The 23,369-nt window shown below is 40.8% G+C and overlaps 1 protein-coding gene across 1 annotated transcript; it reads right to left on the bottom strand.

The window, feature by feature from the left end:
- Nucleotides 1–15: 15 nt before the first annotated feature.
- On the bottom strand, nucleotides 16–21,411 carry TDG (thymine DNA glycosylase). The gene is made up of 10 exons (XM_042947560.1): nucleotides 21,207–21,411; nucleotides 12,415–12,557; nucleotides 9,775–10,016; nucleotides 8,570–8,639; nucleotides 6,870–7,005; nucleotides 6,598–6,680; nucleotides 6,424–6,518; nucleotides 3,176–3,347; nucleotides 2,619–2,744; nucleotides 16–2,003 (listed from the first exon to the last, which is right to left on the bottom strand). Exons 1-10 carry the CDS (start codon nucleotides 21,227–21,229, stop codon nucleotides 1,873–1,875), a joined length of 1,221 nt encoding a protein of 406 aa, XP_042803494.1. The 5' UTR covers nucleotides 21,230–21,411; the 3' UTR covers nucleotides 16–1,872.
- Between the last annotated feature and the right edge of the window lie 1,958 nt (nucleotides 21,412–23,369).

Genomic DNA, 23,369 nt, shown 5'->3' with positions numbered 1-23,369 from the left:
ACACAAGGTAGACGGATCTGAGGCATAAAGGGGGAAAGAATACCAGTCACTTCTGCCGCAGAAAAACCTGCAACTTAGGATAATCATTCTTGGTATTTTTATTGTAAAAACCATCAGACTTCCAAATGAATTTAAAAACCTTTCCAATATTATTTAATGAAAAAGTCTCATATTGTCACATAGGGGATATATCAACGTTTACTACTCATCTGTCAAATGTAATGAAAAACACCATTGTTGTATGCTTGGAAAATCCTCAAACCCATTCTCTAACGAGGGTCCATTATAATTTTAAGGGTATTTTCTCCAGTCAGATTAAAAAAAAAAATCTATTGTAAAGTTACAATCATTATATACCAAAGCAATTCCTACTTCCATGCTTTACATAGTCCCATGAAAAAATAATTCAATTGTTCCTAATCCCTGATGCAAGGCACTTCAAAGCACCCGCATGAAACATCCATGTAAACAGCAGTACAGTACATGAGTTAAATAACATGAATGACTTTTACACAGCTTGACCTAGACTAAAAGAAATATAAAATCCATCATAGCCACAGCTAAAAAGTATGTTAAGATTCACAAGAATTTGTTTCTCTTATCATATAGAGAAGAACAAGCCATATAATCTCTTAGGAAAAAAAAACACCTCATAAATATTTTCATATTGAAAAACAGCATGCTCCCTGGGTATGTACGAAATCAGGATATTCAGAAGTGACCAGGAGTTAATTGCAAATGGCATTTCTGAATACCCAGCTTTACTATCCACCAGGCCTAGTAGTCTGGACTATCTGTAGCACCATGGAAAAGGCATTAGAAAATCACACAAGTACGTTACTTCAAACTAACCCTGCCACGAGGCTCACTTAAGTCCACAGTAACAGACAGCAATGACGCAGAGAAAATTTTTTAAGTGACAGCTTATTAGATTCACATAGCAAGAAAAATTCTGTTATTTTAATACATCTCACGTACATAAAGCACCGGTTTAAATAAGATTATCAAACACCCCAGCTTCTTGTTGCTCAGCCTGAGTTCATTTCTCACCACTTTCCATGTTACGCCCTTAAAGCCAAGGAGGTGCTAGATACCGTAAGAAAAATTCAGTTCCTTCCCTATCAAATGTCTGTCTCTCAAGTAAAACACAGAAGAAATAACAAACTTTAAAAGGTCTACTGCATTCTCTGGAATTTACCATTCCAGCAGGGCAGTTTCTGCCTATACTAGAGGATTAACACGCAGGGGTGAGGAGGCCAAAGGCAGGGCTCAGCGCCCTGTCAGAGAAGGCTGGGTTAGGCCACACTTGACATTTCTACGGCTGAGCAACTCTCCCAAACCCTCCCTGCTGGTGAGGCCAAGGGGTCTGAGGGTGAGTACGCCTCAGGGAGCCTGTCAAACACGGCTAGACAGCACCACATGGGACTCCCCTGGGGGTTAGCTTCACATATAGAATTCAACACATCTGCCTCTTGACCGGTGCTAATTATTATTAGCATGCCCTTCTTAGGCATAAAAGGAATAATGGTATATCTGGGTTTATGCACAGTTCATAATCAAGTATAAATATTCGGACAGTTACATTTTAAAATTACAGATTAAAAGTGACTCCCAAAAGAAAATCAATTTCTTCATAATGAAATATACTTTATAAAAAGCTGGAATGGTGGCTAATTCAAATACAAAAACTCATACACAAAAAACCGTGCTTTTTTCTTCCAAGCTTACTCAGGTTCATACAGTTGATTCTACCACACAACCATAATATGATTATATCACCAGAATAAAATACTAATAAAATGCTTCAGTTAGCCCCTTCTTGACTACTGCATTAAAACTGCAGCATTTAGGTAGAGCTGAGAAACACCAGTCTTAAGCATGGTTTCCTTCTTCCTGTTCTTGAGTCCCGCAGTGATTATTAAAGGAAGGAATCTGGTCTGTAAACGACTGGGTCATCCACTGCCCATTTGGAATGTCACTGAAAGTTGATTCTCCACTGTCAACTGCCAGGGTGGGGAGAAGAAGGTTAGTTCATTCTATCTAAAAACCTTTACACGATTCATCAAGAGATGTTAGCAGTCCAGCGGAGGAGGACTGCCGTTAAAACAGCAAGCTTCTTGAATACAATAATAAATTTCTGTTCTCTTGGCAGATACAGGACTAAGAAACCCTTAATGGTCATTCAGGGAGGGAATGTGATTAGAATGACGTAATGACTTAATGAAAATGAGCTGCTAACACCTACGTGGTGAAACCTCAGATAACCATCACATTTCACTGTCACTAAAAAGATTTTCATAGTACCATTCCCACACTTCAATAATTCATTCTCTTTTACAAAACTAAAGTGCATTTCCCCAGTCCTGACAAAACCAAGTGTTTGAAAGAAACAAACAGGGGTTCCTGGGTGGCTCAGTCGGTTGAGCATTCGACTCTTGATTTCAGCTCAGGTCAGGATCCCAGGGTCGTGAGATCGAATCCTGCTGTAGGCTCTGCACTGGGTATGGAACCTGCTTGAGATTCGTTCTCCTTCTCCTTCTGCCCCTCCCCTGCTAGTGCGCGTGAGCAAGAAAGAAAGAGAGGAAGAGAGAAAGACAGACACGTACGGAGGAACATACTTAGCCCATTGGAAGAGAAGCTGCAAGGGTCACTACTGCACGGATTTTCAGTATAAGCACCGCCATACGCTGCTTCATAACCTGGATCGTATTTTTCTTCCTTAACAGCCATCTTCTTTGCATCCTCTGTGGAGAGGGTAAAAGGGATTTACAGCTGTTTTTGTACAACGTTTCTGAAAACAGCTTCATTCAGAAATCCTCATGAACAAATCTTTTTCGTGAATGTTCAAGTGTGCTGAGATCTATCTTTTGTTGCCATCTTTTAAACTCTTTATAACATTTATTAAATTAACTCATCGGAACTGTAAAAGCCTATCAGATTTAATTTCCGGTAGGCTATGTTGCTTCTTCTATCTTCGACATCTGTAGGAGCACCCACGACAGATGGGTAACTTTGGTAAAAGGAGATTTTAACAGTGACTAACATCCGTTGTCAGAACACTCTGGCTGACGATGTAACTGTTCTCCTTTCTCTTGCTTTTAAACTCACAATGTGCGTGCATTCAGTAGTGTATATATCCATGACACCCAAAAACAGGGCGAAAATGGAAACATACCTTGGGCCAGCTGTAGATCAAATGTATATTGCACCTCTTGAACGTCTGTATTTCGTTCGATGCCTTTCAACTGATCTCGTAAGTCTTTCAGCTTAATGTAGTAATGAACTTTGTCCTGGGCTCGAGGAAACTGAGCACATCTCGCACTGGATGATGGCATAACATAGCAGAGCTAAAATCGTAAAATTTTACAGGTACATAAATGTTACAAATCTATTGAGTCCACTCACATTGAGATTTAAAAATTTATCTTTGGGGGATTAATTATGATGCCTATCACATATTAATATATATAAAATCAGTAACAGTAGTTTTGTCTCTTGAGTTAAAATTTGTAAAATTTACTTATTGCAAAGTCAAGAAATCAAAATAATGAGGCTTTCCCCCCATGTTCATTTACCAATTAACAGTCTTGTCTTTTTAACAGTGAACATATGGTTCACAATTCTAAAGGCACAAAAGAAGTATACAATGGAAAAGTATTCCCCCCCAATTCTATCTCTGTCCACCCAGTTCTCTTCCCAGAGGCAATCAAAGTTGCTGGTTCGAGAGGTATTCTGTGAATATAGAATCAAATGTCTCTAATATATGTACTCTCCCTCACCCTTTTTAAAAAACACACAAATGATAACATGTTCTCTATTCCCTGTTCTACACCTTGCTTTTTTACTCAACAATGTATTCAGAGACAATTCTGTATCAGATATCTAGAGCAGAGTAAAAAGACTTTGTTTTTGTTTTTTTTAATGTTTTATTTATTTTTGAGAGAGAGCGAGCGAGCGAGTGCATGAGCAGGGGGAGGGGCAGAGAGGGAGATACAGAATCCAAAGCAGGCTCCAGACTCCAAGCTGTTAGCACAGAGCCCGACACGGGGCTCAAACTCACAAACTATGAGATCATGACCTGAACTGAAGTTGGACACCCAACTGACTCAGCCACCCAGGTGCCCCTAGCCTTTCTTTTTTTGCAGCTGTGTAGTACTTGCATACTTATTTAACCAAGACCCAGCTGTGGGCATTTAGGTTGTTTCCAGTCTTTTATTATTATAAGGTGTAGTGAAAAAGGTTGTACATATTTCATTTTGAATATGTGTGAGTGTATCTCTTGGATAAATTCCTAGAAGTGCAATGCCCAGCAGAAAGACATTTGCATTTATGATTTTGGATAATGGTGACAAATTGTTCTTCATAGAATACTAAATATATAACAATATATATCACATGTATATCAAAGAGTGAGGCTGTCAGTTTATGGAATTTCCAGTTGCAATTTCTTGCACTTTTTTTTATATTGGCCTCCATAACATTATAGAAAGCAAATTATTCATTTTCTTTTGCGTAGAAGGCATTTAGAAACTCCTGACTCACAAACATATGTAGGTGCAAATGCTGCCAGGTTGTGTAGTAGCACTTTTTCGAATCCTAAGATATTCTTCAATTAAAATGATCCAGAAATTTGAAAGTCTTTTTTTGTTTCAAAGAAGAGTCACTAACATCAACAACTGTTAAAATCTCATGATAAAGAATATATTTTAAAAGGTAAAAATACTCTCAGCTCAATATCAGAGCTAAAATTACCTATCATGATAGGATTCAAATTCAGTTAGTACTACCCTATTACGGGCACAAATACCCAAGAGATGTACCTGAGCCTCATTTGGCTCTTAAGGGACAATAATGAGGTAATCTATAGGAAGCAATGAACTCACCTGTACAATTTTACTAAAGTAGGTAAGCGTAGGCCTTGGTTTAAACAAAGACCAGGGCTACCACCTACTCTGTCAGTGACATATTTGTAACAAGTTAAAGACAGAAGAAATCTGAAAAGGAAAAGTGCAAAAGTACGGAGGTGGCAGAAACTTTATTCTGAGGTCTCCACAAAAACCTGTTGACACACTGGCTCCTCCATCGTTTCAAATGTTGTCAGGGTGCCTGAGTGGCTCAGTTGGTTGAGCAGCTGCCTTCGGCTCAGGTCATGATCTCACAGTTTGTGGGTTCGAGCCCTGCATCAGGTTCTCGGCTGTCTGCAGGGAGGCCGCTTCAGATCCTCTATCTTCCTTCCCCTCTGCCCCTCCCCCACTTGTTCCCTCTCTCTCTCAAAAATAAATAAATAAAAACTTATTAAAACAAAAAACAAAAAAAGGGGCGGCTGGTGCTTCAGTCGGTTAAGCGTCTGACTTCGGCTCCGCTTGTGGGTTCCAGCCCCTCCTTGGGCTCTGTGCTGACAGATCAGAGCCTGGAGCCTACTTTGGATTCTGTGTCTCCCTCTCTCTCTGCCCGTCCCCCGGCTGCCCTCTGGCTCTCTCTCTCTCTCAAAAATAAATAAACATAAAAGAATAAAAAGAAAAAACAAAAATAAATAAAATGTTGTCTATAACACATGTGTCTGTGTTTGTATGTTGTTTTTCAAAAAGTTGTAAACAAGGGGAGCCTGGGTGGCTCAGTTGGTTGGGCATCCGACTTCAGCTCAGATCATGGTCTCGTGGCTTGTGAGTTCGAGCCCCGCGTTGGGCTCTGTGCTGACAGCTCAGAGCCTGGAGCCTGCTTCTGATTCTGTCTCCCTATCTCTCTGCTCCTCCCCTGATCATTCTCTCTCTCAAAAATTAAGAAACATTAAAAAAAAATTTTTTTTAAGTTGTAAACAAAACTTAAAACTAGATTTAAGAAGCAAAATCTGAACTAAGTAAGTGTCTGCAGAAGCGATACAGAAATAACAGAGTTTGAAAACCAGTGTTACTTCGTGATGCCTTTATGTATAAGACAGTAAATACACCAAGGGCCAAGCAGGTTGTCTGGATGTCTGTCTGCAACCGGGCTGCACACTATTTAGATGGCTCCACAACGACACTGGGCTAAGATATACAAACAGGGGGCACTGAGCAGTGCTACTAATTGGGAGCATGTCTGTATTTATATGTTTGTTTCATACCGAGTAAGGGCTAATCTACTTAAATTTGGTAAGAATATGCCATTAAATATATTTTGAATGTAGTATGTTAGCCAGTTCCTCTCAATATTTTAGCCAAATAACATAAGACATTTTCTCTGACAAATGTTTCTTTCTTTAATAGCAGTATCTGAGTTAATCTGCAGCTATTAGTTTGAGTTGATAGAAAACTATTACTCAACAAAATCCAGTGCTTTGTTTTCATGGCACAAGTTACCATGGATAGGACAAATACAAAAGGAAAACTAGCTAGAAAAAAATTCATATTTAGCTGATATACAAATATAATTTTAAGGACTTACAGTTTCTGTGTCTGGGATCTTATGGGGTTGAAGTCCAAATTCTAAGTTTTTAACCTTAACTCCAAAAACTTCTTTACTAAAAATTTCATAAATACCTAAAATGAAATACAAACATATTTACGTTGTCCATAATGTTAGCAAAGAAAAAAGACAAAATTTAAAAGTAAATCTTACATTTTCCATTAAACACTGCTATTCGTGGCTGATATTTCTGTAATTTCTGCACTAGAATACGTCCTCCTTCACGGAATTCTTTACTAAAATTGAATTAAAAAGTAGTCAAAATATAAGTACGGTAATATTTATAATATGCTGAATTCAGAGAGCTTTCAATACAACATCAATTCGTATACTTGTTAAGCTCAGCTTGCACTAGATACATAGAGCGTTCCTAGAGTATATGAGACACCAGCATGGTCAGGTTCCAACCTATAAAAATAAATTACCTGGATAGATCTTTGCTGCCTGGTGTTGTCCTTTCCACCATATTGGTAAATCCAATACCATACTTTCCTGGTAAAGTGTGATCATCCATATGGTTCAGTTGGACCTCACTCAGGCCTGACATAAACAGACACTTCCCTGTGAAAGAGAGTTCAGTTTATTTGCATGTAGGTCAAAGGTTTTTGTCCCATGAATCACTATGGTAGTCTACATTTATCCTGAAATTAAAAAAAAAATAAAACATTTAGGATATTTAGGAAATTATAGGTCAAATACCGTATCAAGCAATCACTAGGTGTTAATAAACCCTTTGCATGGATTATCTCATTTAATCATAATGATCTTATGAAATATTAATTACTATTTTTATCTCCTCTTCCCAGGGCAGTCAAGGTAAATGGCTGTTGAGAATACACAGCTAGTCAGTATAGAAGACTTCAAAACTGGTTTTCTTTCTAGGAACTAGTCATACCACTGCTTGCCCCTGGAATACCTCAAAGAGACAAACATACACCAACAGACCCAGAACATTCCAACACTTTGAAAATGGAAAAAATTAAAAATTCAAACGTCTCTTAGAAATTGTTTTAAATATGGAGACAATATGTCCTTAGTTCCAAAACACATTATTGTATCTTCTGCCCTAAATGTTTTTAATGTAACTCTTAGATAACCAACTAGTATTTTCTGAGGGCCTACTGCATGCCTTTTTCTATTAGGTGGTGTTAGGTAAGTCGACTTACATATTAAGACAACACAATAGTAGTTACAACTGGGTTTAAAATTCACTCCACAAGTATCAGGGTCTTTAATACAGATACGAAGTAGGGGCGCCTACAATGGGGCTCAGGCAGTTGAGTGTCTGACTTTGGCTCAGGTCATGATCTAGCGGTTTGTGGGTTCGAGTCCCGCATCGGGCTCTGTGCTTGATAGCTCAGAGCCTGGAGCCTGCTTCAGATTCCGTGTCTCCCTCTCTCTCTGCCCCCACCCCCACTCACACTCTGTCTCTCTCTCCTTCAAAAATAAATAAACATTAAAAAAAAATTAGAAAAACAGAATGTCTCTAGTCACAGAATTTCTTAACTGTTACAGCTTGATTCCCAACGATCAATGCATTTCATCTCTCCTAGGAAATAAGATCAGCAGAAATCTGGAAAGGTCAGTGTTCTGTCTATACTGGCACAATGATGTACTATTGTTACTATGACTGTAGGTAACAACTAAAAAAGAAAATTCATTTTAAAAAGTAGTAAAACTCATTTAAAACAATTAGCAAAACAAAAGAGAAAGTGCTACTTTTCTTACCCCTCCGTTCTCTTACACCAAAACATGAACAGTGACATATCTTTTTCAAGCCTTTTATTTTTGCGCACGCATGCACAGAAAACACGTTTGTATCTGGGGGGTCTGGGTGGCTCAGCTGGTTGAGCGTCCTCTAGATTTCCACTCAGGTCACGATCTCACAGTTTGTGGGGTCGAGCCCTTGGTTGGGGGCTCAATGCTCAGCACAGAGTCTGCTTAGGATTCTGTCTCTCTCTGCCCCTCCCCTGCTTGTGCTCTTCCCCCTCCCCTCAAAATAAATAAACTTAAAAACAAAAAAACCCACACAGTTTGGCTAAAAAGGAAAAAAAAAAAAAAACCCCAAACTATTAACAAAGATATCTACTTTAAAAGTAAAAAAATAAAAGCAAGAACTACTTACAAAAATGGTTTCCAGGTCCAGGGTAATGATGCCCTTTGTAAGCTGCCATTAGTCCCGGGTTTATGCCAATCTGCAAAAAATGTTTATACACTTAAGTCTTGAAAAGTAGGGTTTATGCCTGAGGGCTTCTGTGGAGTAGTGATGGACAAAACTAAATTTATTAAAATAAAAGTTTAATCCAGCATCATCGGCAATCCCGTTTATCAAGTACCTATTTTTGATCTGAATAAAGTATTTCATTTTGAGGGAAAAAAAATTCCCTTTATATCAAAAGTGTTGCTGCTGTTGTGAAAAACCAGTTTAAAAAAAAAAAAAAAAGGCAGAAACAGACCATCAATACAGAGAACAAACTGGTGGTGGCCACAGGCAGGGGAGACAGGCAAAATGGGTGAAGGAGAGTGGGAGGCACAGCACGGGGACCAGGGTCGATGGCACGGCAACGGCGTATGGTGAGGGATGGCGGCTACGCTTGCCGTCAGCACAGCATAATGAATAAACTTGTTAAATCACCATGTTGTACACCTGAAACTAATGGAAGTGTGTCCACTATACTTCAATGCAAAAAAAAAAAAAAAAAATTAAGACAAAAAATAAATTTTAAAGATAAAAACCAGTGTGACTCCCTCGTGTCCCCAGGCCCCCACCTCCACCCAACCGGACTGGAAAGAGAGAGGTCCTGGAGCAACCGATCAACTGAGCCCAGGTCCAGCCACAGCCTGCTTCTCCACTCCCACCAAGCTGCTCACTCCACGTCATTTACAGTTGTTTGCACGCTGATGTTTCTTACAGTTACTGACAAAAATCAGAGCTCAAAATCAGTACTATCACTTATGGAGAACTCACACGTAATGTGCAATCTAAGTGATTCACGTGGATTATTTTACCTAACTGCAATCCTATGAGGAAGGTACTATTATCACCCCTGCTTCACCAATAAGGGAACTTGGTGATTAGGAAGGTTAAGGCTTGTTCAAGGTCATACCCACATGGCAAGACCTGACACCAGACAGCCGTACTCTGGAGCCCATCCTCTTAGACACATCCATATGTGTCCACAACCTTATGAAGGTGACAAAATGACACCATTTACTACCAAAAGGATTCTTAGAAATGGTTCAACAAAATGCTATTTGCAAGAACAGAGGTTATGTAAATTTAATTCACCAATACTATTTATAAAACCAAATGAGGACAAAAATTCTTACAATCACAATGTCCAGATTGAAAGTCAAAATGTCCGGGAGGGTCTTGGTTAGAAGTTCAGCTTCTGAAACACCATTAAAACGGTCTACCTTTCTTTTCACTTTAAATGTGTCCGTAATTTTTTCTTGCTTTTCTTTTGATTTTGTGGACTTGCCAGATTTTTTGGCCTCAGCAGGCTTTTTGGGTTCTACCGGTTTTTTTGGTGCCGTTGCTCTGGGTTTTCTTTTCCTTCCTTTTGGAGTCTCTGAAACACAGTAATTTCAAGGAAGTAGATGCAGAAAAACATAACTTAAGAACATCAGGCAGCTTTCCCAGTAGAGTCACCCCATCAACGCCCTTGCTACCTTCTCCTATCCCCCAGCCTCACCATCCTCTGCAGTACCCTCCCTCTTCCTTCATCTTAGGACGGGGTTCTCGAGGCCCTATACCCTGCCCTCCTTCCTCTGCTAGCTGTTCTCGGGATGAAACGTACATAATGATCATAGATTGATTTCCCATGGACTCTTCCCTGTCATCTTGATCTCCCCAGGGATTTAAAGCATTCATGTCCTATTTTATAGAAATTCTAAATGTAAATACGTAAACAGCACAATAAACGAGAAAATAAATGAGCAAAAAATAGGGAGGAAGGGAACCTTTTAACTCGATTTTCCCATAATTTCCAGCAATAGAAAACCTCAAATGGCTTGTGGGCTTGTTTTAGAGATGAGTGTATTCTGTTCCGCACACAGCCAAAGAGGTGAATTTAGAGATGCTGAAGATGAAATCTCTGGGCTGGAAAGTAGTCTTCAAAAGGCAAGACCAGGGGGGCACCTGGGTGGCTCAGTTGATTAAGCATCTGACTTTGGCTCAGGTCAAGATCTCACAGTTCGTGGGTTCAAGCCCCACATGGAGCTTTGTGCTAACAGCTCAAGTCCTGGAGCCTGCTTTGGATTCTGTTTCCCTCTCTCTCTCTGCCCCTCTCTGGCTCGTGCTCTCTCTCAAAAATAAATAAATGTTAAAAAATTAATTTAAAAAAAAAGGCAACACCAGGGGGGCACGTGGGTGGCTCAGTCAATTAAGTGTCCGGACTCTTGGTTTCGGCTCAGGTCATGATCTCACAGTTCATGAGAGTTTGAGGCCCAAGTTGGGCTCTGTGCTGACAGTGTGGAGCCTGCTTGGAATTCTCTCACCCTCTCTCTGCCCCTCCCTCGCTCTCTCTTGCACGTTCAAAATAAATGAATAAACTTCAAAAAACAGAAAAGAAAAAAGAAAAAATATGCAAGACCAGGGATGTCTTAGGACCTAAAGCAGAGCTTCTCAATCTCAGCACTACTAACATTTTAGGTTGAATGATTTTGGTAGAATGCTACTCTGTTTAAGTAATATACAGGGTTGTCCTGTATATTACTGAATGTTTAACAGCAACCTTGACCTCTACTCAATAGATGCCAGTAGCACCCTGCCAATCATGACAATCAAAGTTGTCTCCAGATATTGCCCAATGTCCCTTGGGGGGGGGGGGGGGCGGATGAAAAACACACCCAGTCAAGAACTGACCTAGAGTTACCCAACAGGAAGGTTTGCTTTTCTTACCCTTGTTTAACATCTCTCTTAATTTCTTAGGCCCCTCCTCCATTCTACTACCATTAGGCAGTTCCCTAACCCAGCATCCTGTCCTTCCTCTCTTCTACCCCACACTGATTTAGCCACTCTCTACGCGAAGGGATCCACCTCCACTGGCCTGTAGCTGGGAAGTCCCAGTGCTGCCAGCCCAGAAAAATAGGAGAGTCATCGGCAGGGGTATCTCCAATGCAGTGGAGTCAGATGTGTTTCTGGAATCGTAAGATGAAACTCTTGAACACATTTCTCATATGATACTGCTACACTGGAGAAAACCATTACCTTCTTCTCTCCATCCCCTCAGGTCTTCCTCATTTCATCCTCAGATTATTCAGTCTCAAATCCACTCTTTGCCTCCAAATTCTGCCTTACTCCCTACCATCCATTCTATCCTCTATAATAATTTTTCCCAGGCTGACTTTTAGAATGTTACTTTGTTTAAGTCACCCTCTGCTTCCATCCTCTCAAAAGCTCCCTACCACCTTCAGGAGAGAACATACATTCTTCGAACATTCTTCTTGGAAACAAGGCACTTTCCAGCCTCATTGATCACTATTTTTTTGCTGTACACCAGACTCCCAAAGACACAGAATAACTACTTTTTAACTGTCATGATTCTTTACATCTGTCTTTTGCCCATGCTATTCCCTAGGCCAGGAATGTTCCCCACCCCATTCTTCATGCGGATAAAGTCTCCTCACCCCTGACTTCCAGAGCTCTTGGAAGCTGCTTCTGAACCTCGGTCCGAGTTAGTGTCAACCCTATGCACTCTCACAGCATCCTGTGCCCCTCTTCACCACTGTGTGCTTAAAGCATACCATGTGTTTACTTACTATTTTCTCCTGCTAGATTATGAGCTATTTGAGGGCAGGATCCATGTTCTTTTATTCCCCCAAATGTATCACAGTGCCTGGCACATACTTAAAAAGTGGTTAACGTTTTAAATACTAAAATAAAATAAAAATTCTTCATTAAACCCTTTCTTACATAAGCTGGCCAATCCAATAGCTACTTTTCTCAACTATCCTGATGAAAACTACCTTGTACAGGTTCCTGAGCAGGCACTGGTTCTGGAACTTCCGCTGGCATTTGCTGTTCGTCCATAACATTCATATCAGGAGCTTCAGCCATCATTTGTTGAAATGGGAATGTATAAAAAGCTTGAGCTTGCTGAAGGGAGTAGCTGAAAGAACAATTAAGCACAAGACATGTCAATAAAATTACCCGAGTAGAAGTTTAAACGATGAGCTTTAAAAACCTTTAGGATCCAAACACTGTGTGGTCAGACTGTAATATATAGAGTTGATAATAGGGGCAAAGGGAGGAGGAAGGTCTATTCCTAAATGTGTGTATTCACCCGATTTTTACTTTGTGCCTATTAACCAATATTAAGGAACTCTCCCACTGATTAATGACAAGATGTGTCAGCAATAAAACTTACCAGTCCTGTCAAGTCAGCCCGTGCTTTCTCTGAAATGAGATCATGGGAATCTGCTAGCAGAGAGACTTAAAAGGCACAGCAGCTCATACAGGGTTAAAGTGTCCATACAAACAGTTTGTCTCTATCTTCACATTTAATTCTTTGGTCATAAGATCCTCTCCAACCTAACCCCACCCAGCTTTACTGAGATACAACGGACATGAAATGTGTAAGTTAAAAGTATATGATGTTTTGATTTGATACATATTTTGCAAAATGATTACTAAGTCTTAGCTAATACCTCCATCACGTCACATAATTACCATTTCTTTTTTGTAATGAGAACATTTAAAATCTACTCTCTTATCAACTTTCAAGTACGTAGCAAGGTATTATTAGCTCTAATCACCACCATGTACATTAGATCCCTAAAACGTGGTCATCTTATAACTGGAAGCTTTTCTCCTTCGACCAACAACTCCCCATTCCTGCCTTCCCTCCAATCTACTTAAGGTTCTCTTTTGGTTTATTTGCCTATTTAATGATTTATGCATTGGATCTGGTTTTAAATTGTTGCTGGGTTTTTACCACTAGATGAGGGCTAGAAATGGACATTTTGCACATATCTGTGAATTTATGGGGGAAAAACACTTTAAATCTCTTCTCTGAACATCTTTCAGACTTTGTTCCAAGTACTCAGTTCAATATAAGGAACACAAAAAACAATGGCCAAAAACCAATTTCTCATGACTACCCATCACTGTCTCACACTGCTGCCTGCAGCACAAAAGCTATGGAAGCAAACATGTATTTTCTGAAACTCAAATTACATCTAATGCCAAACGATGCCATTACATACACAACGGGAAGGAAAACACTAGGAAATAAAATGGGTCAGTGTCATTTACCATTTGGAGAGAAAAGTCGTTTTCTGTGGCAAGCTACTCACTTATTAGTTATGGAGAAAGAAAAGGGGAAGCTCAGAAAGTAGAGATTAAAAAGAAAAGCTAGGGACGCCTAGGGGTGCAGTTGGTTTTGTGTCTGACTTTGGCTCAGGTCTTGATCTAGAGGTTTGTGAGTTTGAGCCCCACGCTGGGGTCTGTGCTGGCAGCTCAGAGCCTGGAGCCTGCTTCAGATTCTGTGTCTCCCTCTCTCTTTGCCCCTCTCCCGCTTGCTTGTTCAAATAAATAAATAAATAAACAAATAAGATAAACTAGTACATTTTATATGAATGAATCTTATTATGCATAAATCATATCTTAATAAAATGGTTGGGATGGCGGGGGAGGCAAACTAAAGCAGAAGCTTAAATGGCCGAAGCAGACACAGGGTAACAGACTATCTGTGGGTGCCCAGGCTGAAATCCCGGACGCTCAAAGACAGGGGCCAAATCCTAATGGACAAACCACTGGAGAGGAATTTTAGCTTCAAACTATCTTCAAGGGTAAGCTGTTAAAGAAAAGGCTAAGAATTAGAAAGGTATTACACTATATCTTAAGACTTTTACCTCTTTAAGTATATTGTTTCCAGTTACATAAAAAATAGGTATGACAATCCAGTAAACTTTAGTCTAGTAACATGAAAATACTATGCAGCAAAATTAATGTACTGATATTTTTTCAAGCACAGAAAATGTTTAATACAGACTTTAAAGTAGAAAGGAACACGAAACAGTATTGTAACCTAAGGCTGCACGTTGGGAAAATATGCAGACAAGTCCTAGAATCTCAAATGTAAAAGTTGAAGAAAAGCACTTAAATCATGCTTGGCACAAAGTAAAATGTCCTCTTTTTCCACCACACTTTTCTTTAATAATATTCATAGCTCCTTTTTTTTTTTTTAAATTTTTTTTTTTTTAACGTTTGTTTATTTTTGAGACAGAGAGAGACAGAGCATGAACGGGGGAGGGTCAGAGAGAGGGAGACACAGAATCTGAAACAGGCTCCAGGCTCTGAGCTGTCAGCACAGAGCCCGACGCGGGGCTTGAACTCACGGACCGCGAGATCATGACCTGAGCCGAAGTCGGACGCTCAACCGACTGAGCCACCCAGGCGCCCCTCATAGCTCCTTTTGATGAACTGTAAAATCATTGGTTGTTCAGTGTTTATGACGTAAATACTCAAATACTCAGATATTGCTAGGTTACGTTGAGAGATCTTGTATTGTTACCCTTCGGATATTCCAGCACAATGAACTGTAACCTTCGACTGAGGCCAGCCGCAGTTAAGTCACAATAAGCGAGCGGCCAAAGAATGCAGGACGTCTCCTCTTAGTCTGTCACACTGTCAAGAAGACAACCTTCCACCCTCGCCCGTGTTTCTGGCCACCACTCTCAAGAGTTTCACAGATGTGTCCCATTTCAAGCACTTCACAAAGTCCAAACTTAAAATATTTAACTTAGGAAGATTTTACATGGCAAAAGGATTCTGAACATTAAAAAACAAATTTCCAAAATGTGCCTTTCGCATATTTCAGGGTCATACTTAGATGTGAAGTGCAGAACCTGAAAATTAGTTTAGAAATCAGATGGCTGAGGAAAAAAATGAAAAGAAAAAAACCCAGAAGTGTTATTTTAGAGATATATATCAATTTTGAAAGAAATTGAGAAACTTATCTATAATATCAGCGTGTCCCTTAATGTTTCTAAAAATGACCTCTGGTACTTTATAGGAAGTTAAAATAGAACAGAAATAGAAAAATAAAGAAATGAGAAATACGATGTGTAAGTTCTAAGGTAATACACTATCTTTGAGTATTAAATTGAGTCTTATCATCTCAACGGCTTCCTAACAGAACAAAAGGAAAGAGAGTGCGACACAACATTCTTATTATTTGGCAGAAGCAAGCAAAAAACCTTCGAGGACTTCAAAGCTAGGAAACTAGAGTTCTAGATAAATCAATTTCCTATTATCCAGCGATAATTACAACTGTAAGCAGCATAAACCTGTTCAACCTTAATTAGAAGATATTTAATACATTTGTTGTATTTATATACACTTGCCCCTTTGTAATTCAGAATCACGCCAACTTTACAAGGCTTGTTTTCTCTGTGCGAGGGACAGCGACACAAGAGCACTTGGTCATCACTCCTCCTCTCGGGACCTGGGTTCTCTCACCGTGAAAATGATTTTTACATATGTGGACTATGTACAGGAAACGGGACCAAATCTGTCCAGATCCCAGGGTTTTTATTTTCTGTAACTCAAATTTGGTATCAAATTTCCAAGCATGAGGGATGACCTTATTTCCCCTTGCTCACTTTTCTTCCCTATCATTGGTTTGTCCCCACACTGTTCTGTGCCTCTCCTTTGCCTGAAGCTCACCCCTTCCTCTCTCCTAGCCTCCATTCACACCCCCCCTTTTTGGAGGGCGGGAGGATATCTACTCATTTTTCACTCCTCCAAAAAGCATCACAGGCCAACCACACCCTTGACTAGCCCTCCATGGTTCCCCACCCCGATGGATACAGGTCTCTTCATTATCCAGAAATGTGTGAAACTCAGCTAAGGTAGTAAGATTGTCTCTTCCGCTCGGGTTCTTTGGTGCCTGTTCTGCTTCTGGCAATGGCAGTGCCAGGACCTAGCACACATTTCCTTGAATTCTGGCCTTGGAGGGTCTTTCAGTCTGGAAGTATGATGTAGTCACACCCCAGGGCAGCCAGCAATTAGTTCCCTAGCGAGTTTTAGCCTTTCTGCTTGGATGCTACTAGAGACAGAAGCCTCACTAGCAACCTTACGCCTCCCATCAAGTCATAACTTAAGAGACAACCGCCCCCCAAATTAGAAATGACATCCAAGTGCGTCGATATACAACGATATAAACACAATCAGTATTACCCAACAGAGACACAGGCAAACAAAACTGGATCTTGCTTTCTCAGATACAATCTCTGGCATGATCCCCAGTGGCATGAGGGTAGAGGGCATCTGAGCAGGGAAGCACACGGCAGAGATATCAGACAAGACCAAATCAGAGATGCACACCCTTTCCCTTGAACATCAGTGCCCAAAGCACTGTTTTTTACAGCCGTCTGAAATTGATATACTGTGTATTTTCCTAATGAATTGTGTATTTCCTAACAGTCTTACTTAAAACACACACACACACACACACACACACACACACACACACACAGCTGACTGAGGAGTCCAATTAATTCAGATTTTGCTGTACTTCAAAAACTAACTCTTTAAGGTTTTCTCTAAAATGAACACCTCCAACTTCTTTAATACTCAGGTATTTTCCACTATTTTAAAGATTTAAGTTGCTCTTTTCTATATACATTTGTCTTAGTCCTCTTGGGCTGCTACAACAAAACACCATTTAGTGTCCGCTGAGAGCCTACTTCCTGGTTCATAGGGGTGGTGGCCTTCTTGCTGTATCTTCACAAAATAGAAGAGGTGAGGGACCTCTAGGACCTCTTTTAAAAGGGCACTAATCCCATTCATGAGGGCCCCACCTCCAAATACCGTTACATTGGGGATTAGGTTTCAACATAGGCATTTTGGAAGAACACAATTCATAGCAATATTTTATTATTTTCACTTAATATTAATATTAATATTATTAATATATTATTATTCACTTAATATTCATATTAATATGATTATACAACACTGAATAATTACAAAATAATAATCAATGGGGTGCCTGGGTGGCTCAGTCGGTTGAGCATCTGACTCTTGATTTCAGCTCAGGTCATGACCAGAGGGTTGCGGATCAAGCTCTGCCTCAAGTTCCGTGCTGAGTGTGGAGCCTGCCTAAGATTTTCTCTCTCTCTCTCTCTCTCTCTCTCTCTCTCTCTCTCTCTCTCTCCCCCCCCCCCCATCAAAACAAAACAAAACACTCACACACACACAAAATCAGTGCTAAATAATCTAAATGCTCAACTAAAGAGAATTAGGTATATAAACTACAATGGAATACCGTCATAACTATTTAAAGACTACATTTAATATTGCAAAGTGGAACTGTGTGTATTCACCACACATTACTGGGTATTTACTGTACACAGTCTACTAGAAACTATAAATACAAAGATTTAGAACAAGCCAGAGTCCCCAATTCATTCAACTCTTCTTCATATAGTATGACTTCAAGTTTCTACACTACTTTGTCATTTTTTGGTGCTTAAAAGAAAACAAAATAAAAATTCTCCAGATACAGCTCCATCATCCTGAAACCAAGCAGGGCTCAGCTTCCTCATCCTGGAGTCCTACTGCAGAATCCATTACATTAACTTTACTAGAACCCACATCATACTGTTGATTCAAACTGAGTTTAACGTCAATGAAAACTGCCCTTTTATTACCTCTCCCTCACATCACTGATACTTCTGCACCTAAGCACAGAACTGTGCCTCTTTTGGTAAAAGAGGCTTCAACACTCCAGCTGTTAGGATATGGATTCTGATTTAAACTACCAATTCCACAAACTTCTTCCAGAGTTGGGTCATTCACAAATCTTATCAGCATTCCAACAGCACCCGGAAGTTGTTAAATTGCTGAAAAGAACAAGTTGGGGTAGAACGACAAGGCACATCAATATAGACCTCTCTTTAGCCCGCCCTCGATTCTTTCGGCAGTAAACCAGCTTTGATTCCACCTAACTGGACTGCCATCAGTCCGTCTTCGTCTTGCCCACAGAGAAGTGATATGTGGCACAGTTGTCAGGGAGGCAGACTTTGGGCCACATTGCCTGCGTTCAAATTTCAGCTCTGCTCAAGTTCCTTAACCTCTGTGTCCCAGTTTCCACATGTGCAAAATGGAAATAGTTGTACCTAATTTGTTGGTTACGAGGATTAAATTAGTCAACATATGTAAAACACTTAAAACAGTGCCTGGTATATAGTAATTTTGCTATAATAATAATAATAATAATAATAATAATAATAATAAAGACAGCAGGACAGGATTAAATTTTTAAATTTTTTTTTTTCCAACGTTTTTTATTTATTTTTGGGACAGAGAGAGACAGAGCATGAACGGGGGAGGGGCAGAGAGAGAGGGAGACACAGAATCTGAAACAGGCTCCAGGCTCCGAGCCATCAGCCCAGAGCCTGACACGGGGCTCGAACTCACAGACCGCGAGATCGTGACCTGGCTGAAGTCGGACGCTTAACCGACTGCGCCACCCAGGCGCCCCAGGATTAAATTTTTAGATACCTCCTGTCAGCATCATCCTGATGCTGTCTAGTCCAGTATCATCCAAAAGGGAATGAACCTAGCTTGATACATCTTGCTTTTTTCCCAAATTATACTGTAACCTAGTGGCCACTGGTTCCTTTTAAATATGCTCAATAACCACTGAAAAGTAAAAATTTTGTTTAGGATCAAAGTCAATAAATTAGAAGACAGACTCCACCTAGGAAGAAACAGGAACTCATGTGTTTATTTTCAGGCTTCAGGTCTCTCTCCTGTTATCTGCAAGTTCTTAAAGATTGCTGTAATCTAGCTTCTCATTTGACATATAATTTATCCAGGCCAGGAAACTGGATTTCTCTTAGAGCAGCTGAAAGTTCTCTTAAATGCCCTCACTGATCTTGTCTCTTAAAGACATTCATCCTGCCATTTCTTGTCTCTAATCATTTTTTTTAATATAGAGATAAGAAAAATTAGAACCAAATGTTTGTTTCCTGTTATCTACTAACACCATGCCGGTGGACTAGGCAGAAAATCCAAACCTTTCTTGCCCTCGATGTCAACACCTAACTAAAAAAGTTCTTTTTGGTCCCTAACATTTCCAGAAAGGCTGATTTCATTTAAGGGTTAACCTTTCCAGTTTGTATTTTCAGTAGCCCATGTCACACTTTTACAAAGTCATTTTTGATTTGGCATCTTATTTTCCATTTTTGATAAATGTCCTTTCCATGCCAAAGCTCATTAGATACATACTGATCCTCTCCTTCCTTTTTTCCTCTCTGGGTAGACATTATTTGTTATGATACTTGAACTATCTTCTCTTTTAAAAAAAGAGTCCATATTAATGGAATTTTTTCCTTTGAATTTTTTGAAATTACTCTTCCAAAATAAAAAGTAAATTCATTATATCCGGCATTCCATTCTACTCCTTGATTAGCATGAAGTCAAGAGTGACAGAGAACCACTTTCTCAGGATTATCTGGGGCCTCAGTCATCTCAGAATCCCCAAGGATAAAGCCCTTACACTACTAACACAAAATTCTCTATTTCCTGAGGTTAAAACTTTGTGAGTCAAATTAAAAATGATCTATAACCCTGTGGATGGGTTAAGACAGCATATAAGCCAAATTTTAGGTAAACATCGTACCAGAGACCTATTACTTTGCTCTGAAGCACTGAGCAAGGTCTTCTAATGTGTAATTCATTTGATGGTAGACTTCACCCAGGTCTCAGTACTGATCTGAAGTAACATCGCAAAGGTGGGAGTGGATTTCACAAGTTCTGGTGAATTCTTTTAAATGTAAAGTTCTTTTGGGAAGGAAGTGCAGTACTTTATTTCAGGACTTGACCAGAAAAGCCAGGATAAAGACCACACTTTATACATCTCCTTTCCTAACCTATAAAGACTGTTTTGGTGATCTAATCCCTTCCACATAACACAGATTCACAGCATGTCAGAACTGGATTCCAGAGATGTCCTATTTTACAGACATGAACAGGCCCAGAGAAGTGAAGTGTCTTGCCTAAGTTCAGGGCCCCGGAGAGTCCGGAAAATTATTAGATCTTACAGAATTTTATTCCAATGTAAATCATTAGTTTTTCTTAAGGATCCTGCTACCCTAATGATTTTTTTCATTTAGTTTTCTGCGAGGAGTTCGAATCTCGCAATCTCTGCGTTTGCCAAACGTTCTCTCCACGAATCTAACACTCCTCAAAGGACATACTGAAAAGCTGATTAAATTCACCCCCCAAGATCACCAGAAAGCATTTTTAGATGACTACTTGGGAGTATTAGTCATAATACAGAATTCAAGAGACTTTGTACGGCAATGTTATCCACCTTGTGGCCCCTGACGTTGATCTTACTAAACCTACGGGAAAGGAAGCCACAATAAAACTACTAATTTTAAAATTAAAGCTCCAGAAGTGATACGCGTGATATTCCATCTTTACAGCTCTTCGCATAATAACGGAGGGTGAAGGCAAACGTAGCCAAGAATGACAACCGGAAAGAGATATTAACCGGACCCTGTGGGTCGCTTATTAACGCCTGTTAAAGCCGGCTGGATGCCGGGAAGGCCGGAAGAAGGGCGCAGGCACAGGTGGCGCCGCTTCCGAGCGGCCCGAGGAGGGTGGCAGTGCGCACGCGCAGGCCAGGTCTTTGTACTCCGGCCGCGGCCTTTAAAGACCCCTGCGTGCGTGCGCGCGCCCGCCGGCCAACCCCGCCGCGAGGGGCGCTGGGGGGAAGGGCGGCGCTCCGCCCCGGGCTTACCTGCCCGCGTTCTCCGCTTCCATTCCCCGCTGCCGTTCGAGTCAGCGGCTACTCCTGCTGGGCAGGCGAACGACTGGTCTCCGTAGTACCGCGGCGTACCGACGGCGGTACAACAATAATCAGAGACTGGACACGATTGCTGGCAGAACTGGGACAGCGGCGGACGCTCAGGCTCCTCCCCGGAGCTTCCAGTTCCCCCCTCCCAGACTTGACCCCCCCCCCCCCACGCGCGGTGCTTCCGTCTGCTCCGAGCCAAATCCTACGCCTCATGGTCGTCACGTGACGCAGGCAGCCCAATCACGTTCGCTCCCCTCTCTTTGGTTCTTCTGCTCGCCGCTTGGCCTTTCGGGAAGGGTGGAGGACAAAAACCGTGGGATGAGGAGCGCTGTGTTGACGTAAGCTTTTTGTCCGCCCAGATTCGTCGCTGGTGGGCGGTTGGGGGTGACGAGTGGGAGATGCCCTTTGGGGACGATGTGTAGGTGAGATGGTTATGCTTATTAGGGTTATCCAGGCCTTTCCACCCCAAGTTTTATACCGATTAAAAAAACAGTGTTTTGCGTTAATTATCAAGTATCAATTATCAAGTGTGATGTGGGGGAAATAAGAGACTTTGGAGACAGCAAACCTGGGAGTTGAGGTCACCATACCATCAATTTACTATTGCGCATCAGTTCACTAGTCTGTAAAATGAGTGTAACTCTAATAAAACTGTTTCGTAAAATATAAAGTTTTACGGGAACCCATGTCTGCTTTAATTTGCATATGCAAAAATATTGTCGTTTTAAGTGTACGATGGATGTCATTTAAGCACCATGCCCCTTTATTACGTTACAGACTAGCCCTTCTGCTTTATTTCTCAATGGCTCTTCCAGCTGATTTTTGTTTCATTAGTATTCAAATTGTCACCGGTGTTTGTATGAGGACTTCACTAAACAACTCTTAACGGGGAGAGGCTTTTCTGTGTCTCTAGTTTGCGTGATGAAAAACATGGCTGCTGTATTAGTTAGCTTTACCTAGACTGTGGTAACAAATGACTCCAAAATCTTGTGATCTGGGCCCTACGGTGCGAGAGCACCCAGCTCCAGGGTCCCAAACGGTCTAGATTTGGCCACTTAGCGCTGACAAAATCCAAAGGTAGAGATAGGAATGGTGGTGAAACAAGAACTTATTTCCCGGAGGCCCACACCGGGAAGACAGTGGGCTAGCGTCTCAAAGGAATGAAAATACTTCCAGGTTTATATAAGGGGTGGGACAGGGGCAGGCTGATCATTGTCCTCAGGTCCGTCACACAAGGTCTTGTTGGCATCAGGGCAGTCCTTATTTCTTGAGGGGTAGTTTTGGTTCCCAGCATGGGATGCATTGCCTTGTGAGTATTTTGCTGAGTTTAGACATAAACTGGAAAGAAACACTTAGAGAATACCGACTGTGGTCAAAATGGAGGTAGTTGAAGTCCTCTTTGAATCTCAGTGGTTTACAGCAACCAAGGTTTATTTGTCACTAATGTAACATGGACTGGGAAGGGACTATGATCTGTGCTTCATGTATCCTCATCACTCTGGGATCCACCAGGGGGCTTTCATGAGTAAATACAGAATTTATTTATGATTAATTTGTATCATAGCAATTGCTTAAAGGAAACTTTTAATATTTTTAAATTTTTCGGATCTTTTACAGATGCTCTGTCATTAGTAGGTACTACTCAGAACCTGACTTACGGTAGATATCCAGTGAAGACTTGTTGAATGAACAACAGCCCATTCTCTCTCTCTCTCTCTTTTTCTCTCTCTTTTTCTCTCTCTTTCTGGTTTTTCTAACCACTCAGGACCACAGTCCAGAAAAGTTTTAAAGCAGATAGTTTACCTCAGTTATTTCAGAGACAGAATTCTAATGACTAAAAATGTGTGTAAAGGGGTGGCTGGGTGGCTCAGTCAGTTGAGCGTTCGACCCTTGCTTTCAGCTCAGGTCATGATCCCGGGGTCCTGGGATTGAGCCCATGTTGGGCTCCACGCGGAACATGGAGCCTGCTTCAGATTCTCTCTCCCTCTGCCCCTCTCCCACGGTCTCTGTCTCTCAAATAAATTAAAAATAAATAATGTGTATAAAGAGCTGCAACCTTTACTCAACGTTTCACTCATGTAGAGTTTCTGTGGAGTGCTGTGCGTC

This window comes from Panthera leo, chromosome B4 (assembly GCF_018350215.1).
Source record: "Panthera leo isolate Ple1 chromosome B4, P.leo_Ple1_pat1.1, whole genome shotgun sequence".
Classification (NCBI taxonomy): domain Eukaryota; kingdom Metazoa; phylum Chordata; class Mammalia; order Carnivora; family Felidae; genus Panthera; species Panthera leo.
The sequence above is the reverse complement of the archived record's forward strand: the minus strand, read 5'-3'. Positions and strand labels throughout refer to the sequence as shown.